General features: G+C 34.9%; 1 protein-coding gene across 21 annotated transcripts; it reads left to right on the top strand.

The window, feature by feature from the left end:
* The first annotated feature begins 1,899 nt into the window (after nucleotides 1-1,899).
* Nucleotides 1,900-15,294, top strand: LOC114294487 (phospholipid-transporting ATPase 2). Of its 21 annotated transcripts, none has more exons than XR_014343993.1 (5): nucleotides 1,904-2,462; nucleotides 3,255-3,395; nucleotides 10,707-10,803; nucleotides 13,164-13,282; nucleotides 14,884-15,294. XR_014343993.1 is itself a non-coding variant. In XM_082894077.1 (5 exons), exons 3-5 carry the CDS (start codon nucleotides 4,760-4,762, stop codon nucleotides 14,889-14,891), a joined length of 234 nt encoding a protein of 77 aa, XP_082750203.1. In that variant the 5' UTR covers nucleotides 2,291-2,462; nucleotides 3,255-3,395; nucleotides 4,754-4,759; the 3' UTR covers nucleotides 14,892-15,294. The 21 variants fall into 21 exon arrangements, 4 of the variants coding, with proteins under 4 accessions (XP_082750203.1, XP_082750205.1, XP_028094421.2 ...); XR_014343994.1 differs by having other exon boundaries at nucleotides 2,291-2,462; nucleotides 10,719-10,803; XR_014343991.1 differs by having other exon boundaries at nucleotides 2,291-2,462; nucleotides 10,719-10,803; nucleotides 13,132-13,282.
* The last annotated feature ends 4,840 nt before the right edge of the window (nucleotides 15,295-20,134 follow it).

The following is a 20,134-nucleotide window of genomic DNA, read 5'->3' as shown; positions in this document are numbered from 1 at the left end:
AACAGTTACGTTCCAGAATTGCCAGAGGAAATAGGAAATTCAGAGGAAATAGTTAGACATGCAGACCCGACCCTCAACCGACTAATGAGCCGACCAGTATACTTAAGGATCGTTCCCACAGAAGTGGATACACAGTAGTGGAGGATTGATGTTATGAGTACACTAAACAGGTTTTTGGGTCCAACAAGGGTAGTAGGCATGGCCCCGAGTCAGGGTTATCCTCACTACTTAGTGGCAATAATAATGATGATGATTCAAAGTTTATTGCCTGCATTTCCTTATTGACTATGGTTTGACTGCAATAATATATATATATATATATATAAATAAAGCATAAAGGTTTTTAAAAATGTCTTAGGATACAATTGATTGGAATAGTTAGGATTAACTCATCTACGTAATTGACAATTAGATTTACTTTGAGCAAAATAAATTTTCTGCTGAAAAATAAAGTTGATCGAACATCGATAAGCCTTTCATCAAAACACATTTATATTTTTTTTTATATTTCAAGTTACATTTATCATTCACTTTTTTAGATACAAATATGAGTTGATGAAACAGTTATCGATATCTGATCAATTTAATTTTTTGCAGTTGTGGTCTACTTAATATATTGTAAAAGATTAACAATTTGGATCATCAAAATGAACTCTATAATGTGCCCAATAAGTCGTGCAATAGTGGCTATTGCGCACTATGTGCCGTAGTAACCCAAGTTCCTTTCTCTCTCGTATTTTGCATTTATTAATTCGTTAAATTGTTTTCATTATAAGATGAAAATATATTAATTTTTTGAATTAATTAATTATTGAACTGTTGAAATTGATTTATGTTTATTTTTCTTAAAATTCTTGAATGTTATAATTATTCTTTTGGTGCTTTAGTTACTAAACAAAGTGCGTAAGAGAAACATTTTTAAAAATCATTGTCTTCTATTATATAGATTAGAATAGTTTGTGTGTAGTTGCTTTGTAAACCTGTTAATGTGCTTGCTGTTATGTGTAGCCTATGAAGAAAACAAAGTGGGCTTGGATGTGCTACAAGCAGAAGAAGTATGAGAAAAGTTGACAACTTCGATCTTTGACGTTCACTTAGCGGCTTTATTGTGTTCTTAATTTTGCTCTTATAACTCTATTGGAGAGGTTTAATGTGGTAATCATTATTGTTTAGGTGTACCACTAATTAAGTTGGCATAAAAATGTTTAATTTAGAAGTGTCATTTTCTGTTTGATGTACAATATCTTATATTTTATACTTTGATTTTAGCATTTTCAAATTTTCAAATTGTTAAAAAGTTAAAAAGAGTAGTATTTTTTGCATTTCACTGTTGCAAAAAGGTTAATATTGCTAATTTGTATAAGTTGTAAATTTTATAGCTATAAATATTAAAGGGTCATTATATATCACCAAAGTATTATATTGGAACTATTCACTTCCTATGTGATTTTCTATTTAGCTTGATTAGTTTTATTATATATTAAATAATATAGATCATATACATACACATAACTTTAATTGCATTGACCTGTTTTGAGAAAATGGTTAAACGCTGACTTTTTGGTTTTTTTTAAGAAAAATATGTAAAAAATGTGAGAGATGATGTGACTAAAAATGGGTTAAAAGGTGGAAGATAGCTTTTAACTATGTTCTCAAAATAACTCAAAGTGATGAAAAAAAATAGTAACGAAAATTATGTCAAGGTTTTGCAATAATAAATTTGCTCACAAATTGCCCTTTCAAATGAAGTGCTACTACACACATCTCCAATTTGAAGACAGTATGTTCTAGTCTCAGTATGCCGTTAACTATTGAGACTTTGACTGACTAAAATAGTTTCAATGTGTTTGAGGCTTTGTCATAAGCTCTAGCTACTTAAACTTCCTTGAGATTTGGTTGCCATATATTCGTTATTGGCAATTGAAAAAAAAAAAAAAAAAAATTGGTCAAGAAAAATAATGTGAATAGGCGACTAGCATTTGTTTATATTTGAGGCTACTAATTATGGTTTTAGTCGGCGTATGCATCCTTTTGCTGACCAAAAAATTTTTAGTCGCCATACTCTTTGCTAACCAAAGAATTTAGTCAGGAAATATAAACCATCAGTGACTAAAAAATTAAGTCCTTGTACAGTTAGTTTTTGCCGACAAAAACAATATTTAGTAGCCAAATTACACAAATAGGTACAACAGATTTTGTCGTGAGTTATATTTGCCGACAAATTGTAATTTAGTCACTAAAGGTAGGAAATTTTTGTTAGAGGGAAGCGTATGAATATTGGCCCTCCCCTCTTTGTTTCACATAGATCTTTTGTCTCTGTTCTGTCTCAGAAACACGCAGACCAATCACCAAACCTGACGAGCGCTCACCACTGACGGCCACCACCCAACCGTCGCTTCCCACCATCGCACGTGGCCAGCACCACCGCCGCAAATCACCACCGCCACTGCCGCAAATCACAGGTTTCTCTCTCTCTCTCTCCCTCCCTCTACCTTCTCCTATCTCCCCATCTTTCACACTTCATCTATTGTTTGTATGATTTTTTTAGTTTTATTTTGTGTTGATTTCGTAAATGAGTTTAGTTGAAGTGTTTGATTTCTATGAAATTATGTTATGCTTGATGTCCAAAATGGTTTTGATTTTTGTTTTATGGGTTTTGACGGACAAAGAAATTTTGATGTCAAACCCATAATCAATGAACAATCTGAATTTTATGGAATCCGATTTGTTGAAGCTTCTCCTCTCTTGCACGAGAAAAGCCTAAACTTTTGGAGGTATCCCACTGGTATTTGGTTTGTCCCTGCTTATATTCAAAGACTGATCAGAAAGAGAGAGAATCGTGGATTGATTGAGGATTTTACTTTGTAATGAAAAAGAAAACAGAGCATGTTAAATGAAGTGATAAAAAAATGGAACACAATCGTATAAAATGTGCTAGCTAGTCTCCAATCTCCATACATCATCTATGCAGGCATGTAAGATATATTGTTGAGAAATTGCTTTTAGTTTTTCTATTTGATTTGCTTTCTTTTGTTGAGTGGCTTAGGATGTAGCTACTAAAATTTTGTGGCCATATTAAAGATACAAACAGAGTCCATATTATCAATGAATGATATCAGAACCACAACAAAGTCCATTTCATAGGATTCTGTATGCAATGAATATATTCTCTTATGAGTCTTCTCCTGTCTTTATAAATGCATATTTTGCACTTATCAGATTTGTTTGTTTTGATTTATTTATTTATATATCAGATCAGTCCCAAAAAAAACCCGTTCAACTCCTTGAAGCCTCGATTGTGTGCCCTAGTCTATCAACACTTCATCATTGAGCCTTCGTTCATCCTCCACCTGTGTACTGACGACGTCAAGCTACAGCACCACTGTGATTTGAAGGTCAGTCTGCCCTCTTTGTTTCTCTCTCTCTACCCCTCTCTTTCTCTCTCTATCCCTCTCTGATTTATTCTAGTCTCTGTTTCCATTCATTGCTTCAAATATATGATCATCTTGAGAGAATATATATTGTATATATGGTATAATACGAATTAGGAAATTCCCTTTTCTTTGTATTTCCTTTTTCTGTCATAGATTAGGGCTATATAACTGATGCACTCTTTGTAAACATACTCAAGTTGAATATACAAAAAAGCTTTCAGAAATCTTACATGGTATCAGAGCCGTGTTCGAAAACCTAAGGTCACGATTAGTCTTCGTGAACCCTAGCACCGTCACCTCTCTCAGCCATCGTTGTCGTCGCTTCAACAGTCACCGTCGCCTCTCTCAGTCTGCTTCAGGATCGCGATTGATTCGCGACCTATCTCCCTTTCTGGTTCTCTCTGGTTCCGCTAATCGACCACACCTCGTGGTTTGTTAGGCTGATTCGATCGACAGTCTCTGGCTTGATCGCGATCACAAGTCTGTGACTCTGTTCGTGATCAGTCTCAGTCTCTGGTGTTCGAAGTTCTCAGTTTCGTTGTTGGTATGGACGAAGTTATCTCTCTTTTCGTCTCTGGTGTCTGATCACAAAGCTTTATCTCTTCGTTATCTCTTCATAATTTAGTTCTCTGATCTTAGTCCACCAGGTTTTGTCCTTATTATACTTTGACCGCATCAGTACAAGTGTGTGTATTTTATTACGGTGACCTGGTGATTGTTTGGGATTATTACATTTTGACTCATCAGTTCTTGGTTTATTACACTTAAACCCTCTAGTTTTCTGATTATAATGATGTCTCTAGTGTCTGATGAGTGTGCCTTCTGCCATCAGAGGGGCCATTGGAAGTACCACTGTCTCAAGAAGGGACGTCTGCCTGCCACGTCTTCTCAACAATCTCAAACCCAATCCCGAGCTCCTCCTTTGAGTACTTTTTGTCCCGCCGTCAGTACCACTGCATTTGTTCCAACTCCTAATCCTGACTTGGCTTCGTTAAGGGCTCAGATTAGTCAACTTCAGGTTTGCTTGGGTCTTCTTCAGGTATCTCTTCATCTGTTTGACTTTTTGACTCGGGTGCTTCTCATCATATGACGCCTCATCTCTCCTTCAAAATTGTATTCCCTCTCCCTTATATATTACTATTAATGCTGCTAATGGGTCTATTATATCTGTTCGATCTGCCTTACCGTATGTTATGTTTGTTGTTTTTATTCCATCTGTCCTTTATGTTCCTCAGTTATCTATCAATTTATTATCTATCAGTCAACTTGATGCCTCCGGTTTTGATGTTATCTTTTCTTCTTCTATATATTATGTACAGGATCGGATGTCCAAGCAGCAGATTGGGACTGGCCGTAGAGTTGGAGACCTCTATGTGGTAGAGAGCTTGCATCTACCTATGACAACTTCTCCAACTACTTTTTCCTCTTTTCAGTTAGATTCTCTGTCCAATCCTTTCTACTTGTGGCATTCTAGATTAGAGGATTTGTCTGTTAACTATTTACGGTCTTTAACTCAGTCAGGTATGTTAGGTAAAATTTGTCCTAGTGAACTTACTGAATGTCGGGGGTGTAAACTTCCCAAAACGACAGCCCTACCTTTTTGTAAAAGTATTTCTATATCTGATACACCGTTTTCTTTGGTTCATACTGATGTCTGGGGCCCTTCTCCAGTTCTCACCAAAAGGGGTTCTACATACTATATGTCATTTGTTGATGACATCACCCATTACTCTTGGATTTATCTTATAACTCATAAGTCCGATTTCTATCAGATCTACCGTACCTTTCAGTCTTTGATTACTACTCAGTTTGGGTCTACAATTAAAAGTATTACGGTCTGACTTGGGTGGAGAATATTTTAAGAATGAGTTTTGTGAGTATTTGGCCAATTTGGGTACCATTCACCAAACTTCTTGTATAGATGCACCTACCCAAAATGGTCGAGCCGAGTATAAACACCGTCATCTCCTTGAGACAGTTAGGTCTCTTCTTCTCTCTGCCTCAATTCCGGCTCCATTCTGGGGGAAGGTAGTTTTTACTGCTACTTTTCTTCTCAACCGTATGCCTACTCCCATTCTTTCTAGTCGGTCTCCTTATGAGGCTTTGTTCTCCCAAATTCCTAACTACTCCCTCCTTCGTGTGTGTTGGGTCTGCCTGTTTTATCCTTCTTTCCCGCAAAGATAGGACCAAACTTAGTGCTCGATCTGTCCTCTGTGTCTTTTTAGGTTATAGTCCTACTTAGAATGGCTACTGTAGTTATAACCCTGTCTCTCGTCGCCTTTATGTCTCCCGTCATGTTGCCTTTCTCGAACGTCTGTCTTACTTTCAGCTTCCCCCTCTCACTGCTCCCGTTTCCAAAGAAGATTTGGTTCACATTGACCCATTTCCTTCTGAGGTCCCATCTGATGAGTAAATCTCCATTGTTCCTTTTAAGGCCATTCTTACTTCTCCGTCTGCATCACCCATGGCTCCGTCTCATCCTTCAGCTTCTTCTTCCCCTCCGTTGTTGGTCTATTCTCGTCGTCAAGCTCCTCTACCACCAGTTGTCTCTACTCCTGTTGTTGCTCCTTCTACTTCTGACGACTCTGTCTCCCGTCATGTTGCCTTTCTCGAGCGTCGTCCTCCAAACAAGTTGGGTTGGTCTAATACATGTTTTTCTGCTTCCTATCGTATTTTTTTGTCTGTTATCATTCTTTTTCAAAACCACACTCTTACACGGAGGCCTATCAGGATCTTAATTGGGTTCAAGCTATGGAGGATGAGATGTTTTCTTTACAGAAGACTAACACTTGGGAGTTCGTTCTTTTGCCCGCTGGCAAGAATCTGGTTGGTTGCAAATGGGTCTATAAAGTCAAGACTCATTCTGATAGTTCTCTGGAGCGCTACAAAGCTCACTTGGTTGCCAAGGGTTTCTCACAGGAGTATGTTATTGATTATGAGGAGACTTTTACCCCTGTTGCCAAGATGACTACTGTCCGTACCTTGATTTCTGTTGCCACTGTTAGAAATTGGCCTCTCTATCACTTGGGTGTTAAGACTGCTTTTCTTAATGGTTATCTCACTGAGGAGATCTACATGCGTCCTCCCTCTGGTCTTCTTCACTCCTCTGTGCAGGTTTGTTGTCTTCAGCGTACTCTGTATGGTTTAAAGTAGTCTCCTCGTGCTTGGTATGATTGCTTTCAGATTGCCATTACCGAGCTTGGGTTTCATCCTTTTGCTTTTGACTCTGCTTTGTTTCTGAGATATACCTCGGTTGGTTTTGTTGCTTTCCTCCTCTATGTGGATGATATGATCATCACTGGCTCTGACTTTTCTGCTATCTCTGAGGTCAAGTAACATCTCTTCCACACCTTCGAAATGAAGGATCTGGGTCTATTGCGGTATTTTCTTGGTATTGAGGTTGCCTCTTCTCCAAAGGGCTATTTTCTGTCTCAGGCCAAGTATGCTAATGAGGTTATTCACCGTGCCAGTCTTACTGATACTAAGGTTTCTGATACACTTATTGAGCTTAATGTGAAGCTCAACTCTACTGATGGTGTCCCTCTGGATGATCCCACGGTCTTTCACAAGCTGGTGGGTTGCTTAGTTTATTTGACTGTCACTCGTCCTAATCTTACTTATGCTGTTCATGTGATTAGTCATTTTGGTTCTGCTCCTCGCTCTACCCATTGGGCTGCTTTGGTTCGCATTCTTCGCTAGCTCTGGGGTACCATCTTTTAGGGCTTGCTGTTGTCGTCTACTTCCTCTTTAAACTTGGTGGCCTATGCTGATTCTGATTAGTCTGGGGATGTTACTGATCGCAAGTCCACCTCTGGTTTTTGTATGTTTCTTGACGATTCCTTGATCTCTTGAAAAAGCAAGAAACAAACTGTTGTTGCTCGCTTTACTGCCGAAGCTGAGTACTATGCTATGGCTCATGCTACTGCTGAGCTTGTTTGGCTTCATTGTCTTCTCTCTGATTTGGATGTACCTCAGTCTTCTCCAACCTCCCTCTATTGTGACAACTGCAGTGCTATTCAGATTGCCCACAATATTGTCTTCCATGAATGGACGAAACACATTGAAATTGATTGTTGCTTTGTCCGACAGCATCTGCAGTCTGGTTCTATCTCGCTTCCTTTTGTCTCATTGGCTTTGCAACTTGCAGACATCTTCACCAAGACTCACACTACCGCTCAGTTTCAGTTTCTTCTTAGCAAACTCTCAGTGTTTTCTGCTAAAACACCTTGAGTTTGAGCGAGGGTGTGAGAATATATATTGTATATATGGTATATTACAAATTAGGAAATTCCCTTTTCTTTGTATTTTCTTTTTCTTCCATAGATTAGGGCTATATAACTGATGCACTCTTTGTAAACATACTTAAGTTGAATATATAGAAAAGTTTTCAGAAATCTTACATATCTATGATATTCATCAGGTAATGTTGTGGCCTTGTTTACAATACAAACAAACAAAAGGAAATTTCAAAATTAATTTAATTCACAGATTTTCATGGATTTGTAGGTTGAAATTTAAAGCAAAGGTGTTTGAATAAGAATCTATCACTACTAAGAAATCTAATAGACAGATGAAAATATAAATACTAGTATCAAACAACATTACATTTAGCCCATATATATTGTTTGCTTGTGATGAACGAAGTCTAACTTCATACTCGCCCAACCACCAAATACTATTAGTGAGTAAAACTAACGAAAAAGTCTATGGAATTGGTAATACAGTTACATTGCTTTTAACGTTTATTATTATTTTCTTTTTTTCTTAAAACTTAGCTTTTGATTTGTTTTGCATTTTGTTGGGTTTGAGTAGGGCTAGAGGTGGGTCATCTCTGTCTATTATGTATGCTAGGTATTTGATAAAATGCCGCAATGGAATAATAGTTAGTGCCTACCTTTTTCTTTATTGGTTTGTTCCCTTTTTTTTTTTTTTTTTGGTTCAGAAAATTGTTGTCCATGAATTTAATGCACAGTTTGTAATGTTTTGTTGGCTTAATAATGTGCTCAGAGGAAATTCAACATTTATGTACCCCATTTTTTTGTGAATCTAAAGACTTAATTAAAGAGCATTTATCATCAACATAAAACTTCGAAACATTCCACCATTTTAACTAGTTTAGCAACCATAAAGCAAATTCCCCAATACATATCTTCATATCATTAAAACCAATCTCAAATCACCAACAACCAAACCTTCAAAATCATAGGGACAAATCCAAAAAATAGTATATTATACTGGAGATTTGTCTTATCTATTATGTAATACTTAAATTTAACCATGGAGTTTAGACCAAATATGGGTTGTGGGCTCCTATATTCACTTGCCTCTCTTGTAGACCAAGCCACAGGCACACTTTTTGTTGCTCCCATTCTTTTTTCTTCCATTTCTATTTATTTATTATTATAAACCCCTCAAATGTATGCTCACAAAATCACATCAATACAATCCTACAAAACATGTAGAAAAACAAATAGCAAAACATGTAGCCTTTGCTTTAAAGTTATAAAAGAACTCACAGTTTGTCTTAGGTTTCTTCTCTAGCAAATATTTATTTTCATATTAGTTGTAAAACAGGTTGCTTCCTTTTTTCTTTTAATTTATTTATGTTTGGTTTTATCTCATAAATAATAAGAGAAAGGCACACCAAACATTATTATATATATTCTCAAAATAAATAAATAACTCCAAAATTGTACCAAACGTAATCTAAATCTCTGAACATAGCACAACTTTCTAGAAAAATATTGTTCATCATGTGATTATATAATTCCTCTCGTGAACACTGTTTTGTGGTTGATCAAATCATGCAGTTGGAGTTTGTTGTATAGTAGCATGTATGTTGCCTCTGGTTTAATGTTTTTCGAGACTTCATTTGCAAGAATAGACATGTGACTTTTACATGATATCTCAATTTCCTATCTATTTATGTAACAGTTCTTTAAAAGTTACCTTTTTTGAAGTGATATTGAGTAAAAGTTTAAGAGGGTAAAGTGGAATTTATCCTAGAGCTAAAAAGGTGATAATAATAAAATAGTAGATGAAGGGAGTCAAGTTAATAATAAATTATCCTATCTATAATTTTAAACTTTCTGTGATTTAAATTTGTATATGTAGGTCAAAGAAGAAGGTTGATTCGACTGAGCCAAAAAATTTTATGGGTAGATCATCCTATGTAGAAAATCCTTGTAAATTAAATCTGACAAGTTTTGCTAGAGACTTGCTCAATGTCAAAACGAGGGTTCCAATTTTCAGCCTCTGCTGCTAATAACCAGACAAACTGATACCCAATCCACCATTGTGTGAATGAGTTGGATTTATACCCAATCCACCATTATGTAAATGACTTTGTCTATAACCTTCATTAAACTAGACAATGTCTTGGGTAAGCTAGCTTTAGGAGGTAGTAGAGCATCTGCAGTTTGGACTGCTGCTGTTTGTTTGCCTTTTGTGATGCTTTATGGAAGCTTAGGTGTTGTTGGGTTTGGTGTGTTTAGAGTGAACCTTGGTATATATTTGTTTGGATTCCCTCTAGTGATTTATCTTATCTATACATATATTTGTTTGGATTCCCTCCATCATTTTACAATTTGGGAATACTGTTTGTTTTTGTAAAGAAGTTGGATGGCTTATAATTTTTGTTTCCAAAGCTTAAACTTCATTAAATTTGAAACCAATAAGAATTGAATTTGAAGGCCTTGGCATTTGAACTGATGGAGCATGCCCATAATGCGTGAAGCCTCTGTTGTGAAGTTGACTTGATAGTTTTTTCTGTTTTAATGAAATAAAAGAAGTCTCTCTTTGGGCAAAGAAGGCTTGGATCACTGTCAGAGATTGTACAATCCTATTTGACCAAGACAACTAAAAGATCTGAATAAAAGGAAAATACATGTATCTTTGCTTATTTATGCATATAAGACGTAAATAAAATATGCTTGGTTCAATAAATTGTAAAATGTTTTTGGTTTATACATACATATATACGTAGTCATGGGTAAACTCACATCTTTTTTATTGGTATTCCTTATGATTTTTCATGACTAATACTAACAAATATTGATTTATCTTCACTCATTGCATATTTTCTGCAGCTTGGTTTTTGATTACCTGATACAGTTGTTTGTCACATTATCTTGGTTCACAATGGATTTGCAGAATACATTTTAATTTTTGTCAGTATTTCCAAATGATCGTTTGCTGGATTATGTATGCCTTGGTTGCTTGCTTACATGTTCTAAGCCCTTTAGATGTCTTCAGGCATATCTAATCTTATAGATCAACTTGCAGTGCTTAAAGAACAACACCAAGAACTAATGCAGAATTTTTTTTGCTGGGTTCAAAAGAAAACAGAAAACAGAGGAAGAAAACAGGGGTGGGTTTTATCATAAGGCAGAATTTTTTTTTGCTGGTGTGGGGTGGGTTTCTTTGCTACCTTTGTTTGTTTGGCTTTTGTGATGCTTTATGGAAGCTTAGGTGTTGTTGGGTTTGGTGTGTATATATGGGGCTATTTCATTGGTGTGTGATTTCTTTATATCTTTTTATTTCCTTCCTCTTGTTGTGGTTGGTATCTCTTGCCAACCTCTTTGTTTCTCTTGGTTGAGCTTGCACATGATTTTGCAATCCTCCTTGTGCTAACCTAGTTGGGATGAGCTAGGTTCGCTATGATGCAATCTCGCTCTTCCTTGTCAGTTGTTGTATTTCTCCTTTATCATCAATAAAGAGTGCTCTATTTGGCTGATAAAAAATAATATGCAAATATGATCCTCAACTTCATTGTAATCTTTATTTTTTTGATATGTAAACCACATACTTAACCAAAAAATAAGACTTGTCGAGAATTATTTGTAGCCTAAATTTTCTTTATAGATTTTAGAATTGAAAATGATACTTATGCTCATTCAATCATTTTTAGTGTAAGAAATAAGACAATATGAAAGTATCAAACAATATGAATGGTTGGGTTGAATTTGCAAAACTTGTTCTCATTATCAAAGATCCAGATTTAGCTTATACACTGTGTTGTTAATTGTCTTGTCAAAGATCCAACTAAGAAAAGAGAAGGATCTATGCATGTAATCTAAATGATTAGTTGTAGGTATTGCACTATATGTTTGGGTGAGGATTCGGAGTTCTGGCAGCTGGTGGCATATTGTGCCAGTACAGGCGGATCCATGACAGTTATTGGCTCTGCGTATTCGATTTTTTTTACTACTTGCAGAAGGTATATGCACAGCTGTTTAATTGTGTGCTGCTACCATTGGAAGTCTGTTTTTCAGTTATAAAAAAGAGGAATTGTTTTTGTGCAAGTAAGTGGCTTTGCTTCCATTAGTTGATCATCCTCTCTTGTATTCCTTCTCTTACTCTTTCTCAAATCCAAACCTTTTTCTGGCCACCCACTGGTTTCTGCTGCTCTTGATCCTGCTCTGATTGAGCCTCATAGTTTCTCAGATGCCATTAAGACTCCAGCTTGGGCTGCAGCCATGACTGTAATTTCAGGCTATCCAAAGGCAAAAGCCATGGATTTTGCTGCCTCTTCCTCCTAGCGAACAACAAATTGGATGCAAATGATGTTGTCCTTAAAAGCAGATCACAATGCTGAAATTTGAGCACAGCTCCAACCAGTACCACCTGATGCTGTCCTCAATTCCAGTGGAGATATCAATACAACCTGAGAAACCAAACAGTGGGTGGAAGAACAGAGAAACAAACAGCCAAAAGTTCAATATTTTATCTTTGTGTAACAGTGAAAAGAACGGCCACACAAGGACTAAACACTAGTAACTTGCTGCTGCAATATCCCTCACAAATTACTAAACACTTGTAATTTAATATGAATTTTAAATCAACCAATGATTCTAGGGATAAAATTCTTTAGCAATTTTAGAGGAGGAAGCTTACAAGAAACAGATAAGTGTGTTCTAAAGGTGGAAATCTTTAACGAATTTGTTTTGTATGAAAAGGGTCTGCATGCTATACAATTAGTTTTGGAAACAGCCCCCAAACAGCCCCAAGATCATCACAGTCGCCTAGGAGTACATTAAATAAACTTGTGAGAGCAAACGGCATGTCGATAGGATGCACGGTTAGATATTTAGACAACAAGATGTTATGAAAAAAGGCAAAAAGGGGCCGTTTGGGGGCAAAAATTGGAAACAGCCTCAAAACACCCCCGAAATCATAATGGTCATCTCGGCCTAGATTAAAGAAACTTATGAGAGCAAGCGGTGTGTCGATAGGATGCACAGTTAGAAATGTAGACCAAAAAATGTGATAAAAAAGGTAAAAACGGGCCGTTTGGGGGCAACAATTCGAAACAGCCTCGAATCAGCCCCCATATGGGAATGGTCACCTTGGCCTAGATTAAACAAACTTGTGCCAGCAAACGGCGCGTCGATAGGATGCACGGTTGGATATTTAGACCAAAAAATGTGATAAAAAAGGCAAGAACAGGCCGTTTGGGGGCAATGCTACCCCTACAGGCAACCAAAGGAACTGGGCCAACTGTTTTTCTATCTCTAAAGTCTTACAGTAAGCTTCTTCCAATGTGTTTTCCTCTCATCACACGTCATAAGAAGTTTCTCAAAAGTACCTTATTCTAGCCCTTCATGGTGCAGTAATTGTTGTCAATATATCCTTGGATTAGTATTTTTTGTTTTCTTCTTTGATGCAATATTGTAAGTACTTATGTTTACCTTTTCAGCTTGTGGAACTTTTAAAATCGTGTGAATACAGAACATTGGCAATTGGGGATGGTGGAAATGATGTGAGGATGATACAAGAAGCTGACATTGGTGTTGGCATCAGTGGGAGAGGACTACAGGCAGCAAGGGCAGCTGATTATAGTATTGGGGGTGAGTTCTTACAGATGCTACTTGTATAAATTTGTGGATATCTGGAATTTATTGCAGATAGCGTTTCTGTTTAGGGTTTTTCTAGTTATTTACTTATATTGCATCATGTGATTTTAACTTGCCCTCTCTTAAGATACATTCTTTGCACTTCCTTATAAAAAATCTTATGAAGTGGAAGGATAATAGAGGGAGATTCTTAGTCAAAAATCTTTTCACTCCCTTACTAGTGGAGTTAAAATGATATTCCCATGGAAGAGTATTTGGAAATCTGGGGATCTTACAAAGGTCTCTTTTGTTATGGACTGCAGTGGTAAATTTGATTCTCACCATAGACACTTTAAAAGAGGGGCATCGCGTGTTCCAATTGGTGTTGTAGGTGTAGGAAGGCAGATGAGTCATTTATTACTGCATTCCAACACAGATTGTGCAGGATTAAACAAACTTGCTTAGTTGTCACAATTACCTTATTCTAGCCCTTCATGGTGCAGTAATTGGAAACAGCCTCGAAACAGCCCCGATATCATAACGGTCACCTCGGCCTAGATTAAACAAACTTGTGATAGCAAACAGCGCGTTGATAGGATGCACAATTAGATATATAGACAAAAAAATGTGATAAAAAAGGCAAAAAACAGGCCGTTTGGGGGCAACAATTGGAAACAGTCTCGAATCAGCCCCCATATCATAACGGTCACCTCGTCCTAAATTAAACAAACTTGTGAGAGCAAGCAGCACGTTGATAGGACGCATGATTGGATATTTAGACAAAAAAATGTGATAAAAAAGGAAAAGAAGGGCCATTAGGGGCAAAATTTGGAAAAAGGACTCGAAACAACCCCGATGTCATAATAGTGACCTCGACCTAGATTAAAGAAACTTGTGAGAGCAAGCGGCGCGTCGATAGGATGCACGGTTAGATATTTAGACAAAAAAATATGATGAAAAAGGCGAAAACAAGCCGTTTAGGGGCAACAATTGGAAATAGCCTCGAAATCATAACGGTCATCTCGGCCTAGATTAAACAAACTTGTGATAGCAAGCAGCGCGCTGATCGGACGCACAATTAGATATATAGACCAAAAAAGGCAAAAAACGGGCCATTTGGGGCCAACAATTGGAAACAGCATCAAATCAACCCCCATATCGAAACGGTCACCTCGGCCTAGATTAAACAAACTTGTGAGAGTAAGTGGCGCGTCGATAGGATGCACGGTTACAAATTTAGACCAAAAAATGTGATAATCCTAACCTCGTATCTTCTACTCCCCTCTCACACTTACCCTCCTCCAAGTAAAAGTTCAACCAAAACATTTTGAATTTAGAATTAGAAGGACTATTTTAACTTAGTTTCCATTGTTGAAGCACAGGTCAATATTGGCAAATTGTGGAACAATAGTTAAAATTGTAATATTTATTGGATATATACATATGAATGCTGTTATTTTATTTACAAAATGGTATTGATAGTCATTTAATTTGTTCATGTTTCCTCTACTTTCCATGTACATTTTTCAGTTTTTGTCCAATTTTACAATAAAGTGATGTGCAAATATTTTCATAAAAGAATTATTTGACATTATTTCTCATTTTCTTTGGTACAGATGGATGATCTTGTGCACGAAGTTAAATTGTACAGGACTAATTGGCACTATAAGCATTTTTGGAAGGATTATATATTTTTTGATAGATGTGTGGAAAAGATTTGGGTAGACTAGTTGTTATATTTTTAGATAGACTAATAGTTATATTTTTTGATAGATGTGTATGGAAAATATTTGGGTGGACTACTAGTTATATTTTTGATAAATGCGCATGGATAAAAATTTAAAACATAATAACAAGTACTTGTTATGTTTTAAATTGTTTTGCTAGATGGATGTGACTTGGATGATTGTATAGATTATAAGCGGATTTTTAATTGGAGGAATATGTAGTTTGGAATTACTTATGGATGAAAACTGAGTACAATAGTTGATGACTTTCATTATACAAGTTCAGGATTGGGTGCTTTATGTATTTTGTTGAATGATCATGATTCAGTTGATTTGAATGATGCTTGCAAATTACATATTATATTGAATGGATTGGATGAATTATTATGAATTACAGGTTTATTTTGTTAGATGTTGGCGACTAAATTTTGATTTTGTTTTTGTTTTTTATGTTTTGGCAACCAAGTGATTAGTCGGTAAAGATAAGTAATATTTTTGCCGACTAAATAAGGTAGGCGAGAGGATACATTTGGCGACCAAATATTTAATTGTTAAATCATTAATTTTGGCAACCAAAGGATTTCATTGCTAATAGATCAATTGCCGACTAAAGTTTTAGTTGCGTAAACATTCTTTTTGGCGACTTAACATGCTTGGTCTTAGAATGTGACAATTGCCGACCAAACTTTTTGATCGTGAAATGTGACAATTGGCTACCAAATTTTTTTGTCGTGGAATTTGACAATTGCCGACCAAAGTTTTTGGTCGTTGAATGTGTGAATTGTCAACCAAACATTTTGGTTGTTGAATGTGACAATTGGCGATCAACTTGTTTGGTTGTGGAATGTGATAATTGGCAACTAACATGTTTGGTCGGAAAAATGACTTTTCGCGACTAAAGTATTTTAGCTACTAAATGAATTAGTTGCAGTAATTATATATTTAGCAACCAAAATTTAGTCGGCAAATAGAACTTTTTCACGACTAAAAAACTTTTAGTTGCTGATTACTTTTTGCAACCCTCAATTGGCGACCAAAGTAGCGACCAAAAAAATTATTCGCAGATAACTTTTGCCAACTAAAAATTGACTTTTGCCGACTAATTTTTTATTCGGCAAAAGTGCGATTTTCTGTAGTGAAGCCTAATCTGTTATTTGTAATGGAGACTAAAATGAAGGCATCTGTGTTAGAATGGTAGGGAATGACAATGGGTTTTCAATATTGGACAGGGGTGGATAATAATGGACGCAAGTAGGGGTTTTCAGTATTCCATAAACAAACAGATATTCACACTATATATAATTAAGTAATTAAACTCACACAAATATATATATAAAAATAATGTACGCATTGGGGTCGCCACAATTTCCTTATTTGGTTTTATTTTCCTTTTTGCACTTGTGCCCATGCCATATGTTTTAAATTCAGAATTTAAGATTTGTGAATATATATTGCATATATTATCTTTTGTAATGATCAAAGATAGAATGAATAGAAGTTATGAGATTCTTAATCAATTGTAGCATTGCTAATACATAGAATACTGTTAAATTATTTTCAAGGCGTAACAAATATAGTGCGAAAACACAAGAGTTTGATGAGAGTGTTATGAGAGTTTGTTACTTTTTGTATGCATTTTGAATATTAGTTGAAAATCACACAATGATCGCAGTTGAAATTGAGTCGATTTTGTCTAATTTTTCAGTAATGAACAATCAATGGCTTAGATTATGGGCTTCTTGGAATGTGATATTGAAATTTGTGGTTGAATGAGAGAGGTTGAAGCGAAAATGGCATGAATGAAGGTTGTCCTTCGCGGCTGACAATGGAGGTCATGTTTAGTGGGTGAGAATGGTTGTTTTTGTGTGTGAAATGGGTTTGAAGATGACGAATTTGGTATCGGGTTTGATGATAAAGATGGGTAGCAAGCAAGTTGTTAGGTAGCAAATTTTGGGCTGGGGGTGTAATTAGGGATGTAATCAGTTCGGTACGGTTGGTATTTAGGTAAAAAATTACACCGAACCGATAATGTCGGTTTTATTATTTTAAACACCGTTATAGACCGTTTCTCCCATCAAACCGCATCAAGCCAAACCGATTGAAACGGTTCGGTTTGGTGCGGTTTAATCGGTTTAAAATTTTTCAAACTTGAGCTACTTTTAAATATAATCATTAATCTATATAAAAATATTAAATTAGTTATTTGTCTACTATTTCAAACATATCTAATCAATCCATTTAATACATACTTTTTAATTCCTAAATTAACAAAAACCGAAAAAAAAGGTTTAAAAATACCAAGGTTTCAAGAATAATGAGTTAGAGTTAAGATTATATATAATAAGAGTTTACAAACTTAGATTATAAAGATGATAAGGTTAATTAATTAAGGTTAATAATTTATTATACTTATTAATATCATTATATTATTAGATTATATATATTATAAATACAATATATGTTGAAGTGGTCGGTTTCGGTTTAGATCGGTGCATAAGATGTTTAAACTGACACTGAACCGAAAATTGAAAAAAATCAAATTTAAAAACGGCACAGACTGATTTTTGTTAAAAAACAGACCAAATATAGCCGGTTTAGTGCGGTTCAATCGGTTTGGTCGATTTTTTCGATTTTTCTTACATCCCTAGGTGTAATTGAAAAAACATGATTATAATTTTGAAATAAGACGTAATGGATAATAAGTTGCAAGACCCGGACTAACCTGTAACTATCCTTTAATTAAGATTGAAGAGTTCATGGGCCTTATGGAATGTGGCCCAACAAACACCATGAGACATCAAATCAAATGAAATGAACATGGAATGAAATACCAGGATTTTGATGGCCTGCCTAACTCGCCCAATTCAGCTCAATGTTTTTACAGTTTGGAAAAAATATTTAGCTTATAAAGTTGGGTTGGACAAAATTTTTAGCCCATTTAATTTTCGGGGTGGGTTTGAAATAAAGAGTTTTATGGCCCAGCTCGGCCCGGTCCATCCATTTAAAAAACAATAATTCTTATTTTTATATTATTTAATTACAAAATAATTTTAAAAAATACATAGATATAAATATATATATATATATAGTTCTTTCTATAGCTTAGATTAAAACACTTCTTAAAAGATTATATTTATGTTATAATTAAATTTTATTAACATTTTAATTTCAAATAATTATTTAAAGAGTTTAAATAATTTAATGGCACTTCATAAAAAATAAAAAAAATAAATCAATAGTTCATATATATTGGATTAAGTGGGCATATTTGAAATTTAATAATTCTTTTAGGACTGAACTTGGAATGACACATATACTCTTATAATATAGTATTTGTCAGGTCTAAATCCAGTCCAACCCAATGTTTCTTCACCCTTAATTAATACTAACAATAATAATATTTAGGATTAGGCCCGATGTTGAACCGGATCAGGTTTGGTACATATACTCTCACTACATAATGTTGGTCTGGTCCAAGCCCAGCTCAACCCAATGTTTTTGCAACCTAATTGATACTGACAATAATAATGATGATGATTCAAAGATTATTCCCTGCATTTCCTTATTGACAATGTTTGATTGCAATATATTTATATAAAAACATAAAGGTTTTTAAAAATGTCTTAAGATACAATTGATTGGAATAGTTAGGATTAACTCATCTATGTAATTGACAATTAGATTTACTTTGAGCAAAATAAATTTCTTACTCAAAAATAAAGTTGATCGGACATCGATAAGCCTTTCATCAAAACACATTTGTATTTTATTTTTATATTTCAAATTACAGTTATCATTCACTTCTTTAGATACAAATATGAGTTGATGAAACAGCTATCAATATCTGATCAATTTAATTTTTTTGCAGTTGTGGTCTGCTTAATATACTCTTAGAGTAATGCTAGAGGCCCCAAATATTTTACCAAAAGTTTTACCAAATGTCTCATATGGGTGTGGGACCCACATGGGACCCACATTGTGTGGGTCCCACACCCATGTGAGACATTTGGTAAAACTTTTGGTAGAATTTTTGGAGCCTCTAGCATTTTTAATACTCTTAAAGGTTAACGGTTTGAATCATCAAAATGAGCTCTATAATGTGCCCAATAAGCCGTGCAAATATTGACTATTGCGCACTATGTGCAGTAGTAACTCAAGTCCCTCTCTCTCTCTCCTATTTTGCATTTATTGAATTCGTTAATTATTTTTCATTGCAAGATGAAAAATATTAATTTATTGAATTAAGTAATTATTGAACTGTTGAAATAGATTTATGTTTATTTTTCTTAAAATTCTTGAATGTTATAATTATTCTTTTGGTGCTTTAGTTACTAAACAAAGTCCGTAAAAGAGACATTTTTAAAAATCATTCTGTTTTATTATATAGATTAGAGTAGTTTGCGTATAGTTGCTTTGTAAACCTATTAGGAGATGTTTGAGGTGTTCTAAATAAGTACACTTTTTGACTTTTTATAAAAATAAAATAAAAATGTGTAGAAAAGTGGAAAAAGTGGGTAGAAAAGTAGAGATGAGATGTTAATTGATGTAACCCAAATAAATAACTATATATATATATGCAAAAAAATGCATGCCAAACAAATTAATGTGCTTGGTGTTATGTGTAGCCTATGAACAAAGTGGACTTGGATGTGCTACAAGCAGAAGAAGTATGAGATAAGTTGACAACTTAAATCTTGGACGTTCACTTAGCAGCTTATTGTGTTTTTAACTTTGCTCTTACAACTCTATTGGAGATTTTTAATGTGGTACACATTATTGTTTAGGTGTACCACTAATTAAGTTGGCATAAAAATGTTTAATTTAGAAGTGTCATTTTCTGTTTGATGTATAATATCTTAAATTTTATACTTTGATTTTAGCATTTTAAAATTTTTAAATTGTTCAAAAGTTAAAAAGAGGTGTAATTTTTGCATTTCACTGTTGCTAAAAGGTTAATACTGTTAATTTGTATAAGTTGTAAATTTTATAGCTATAAATATTAAAGGGCCATTATATATCACCAAAATATTAGACTGGAACTATTCACTTCCTATGTGATTTTCTATTTACCCTGGTTAGTTTTATTGTATATTAAATAATATAGATCCTATACATACATATGATTTTAATTGCATTGGCC

This window comes from Camellia sinensis, chromosome 11, assembly GCF_055761805.1.
Source record: "Camellia sinensis isolate YWXY chromosome 11, ASM5576180v1, whole genome shotgun sequence".
In the NCBI taxonomy this organism is placed as follows: Eukaryota; Viridiplantae; Streptophyta; class Magnoliopsida; order Ericales; family Theaceae; genus Camellia; species Camellia sinensis.
This window is presented reverse-complemented; position numbering and strand designations above follow the sequence as displayed.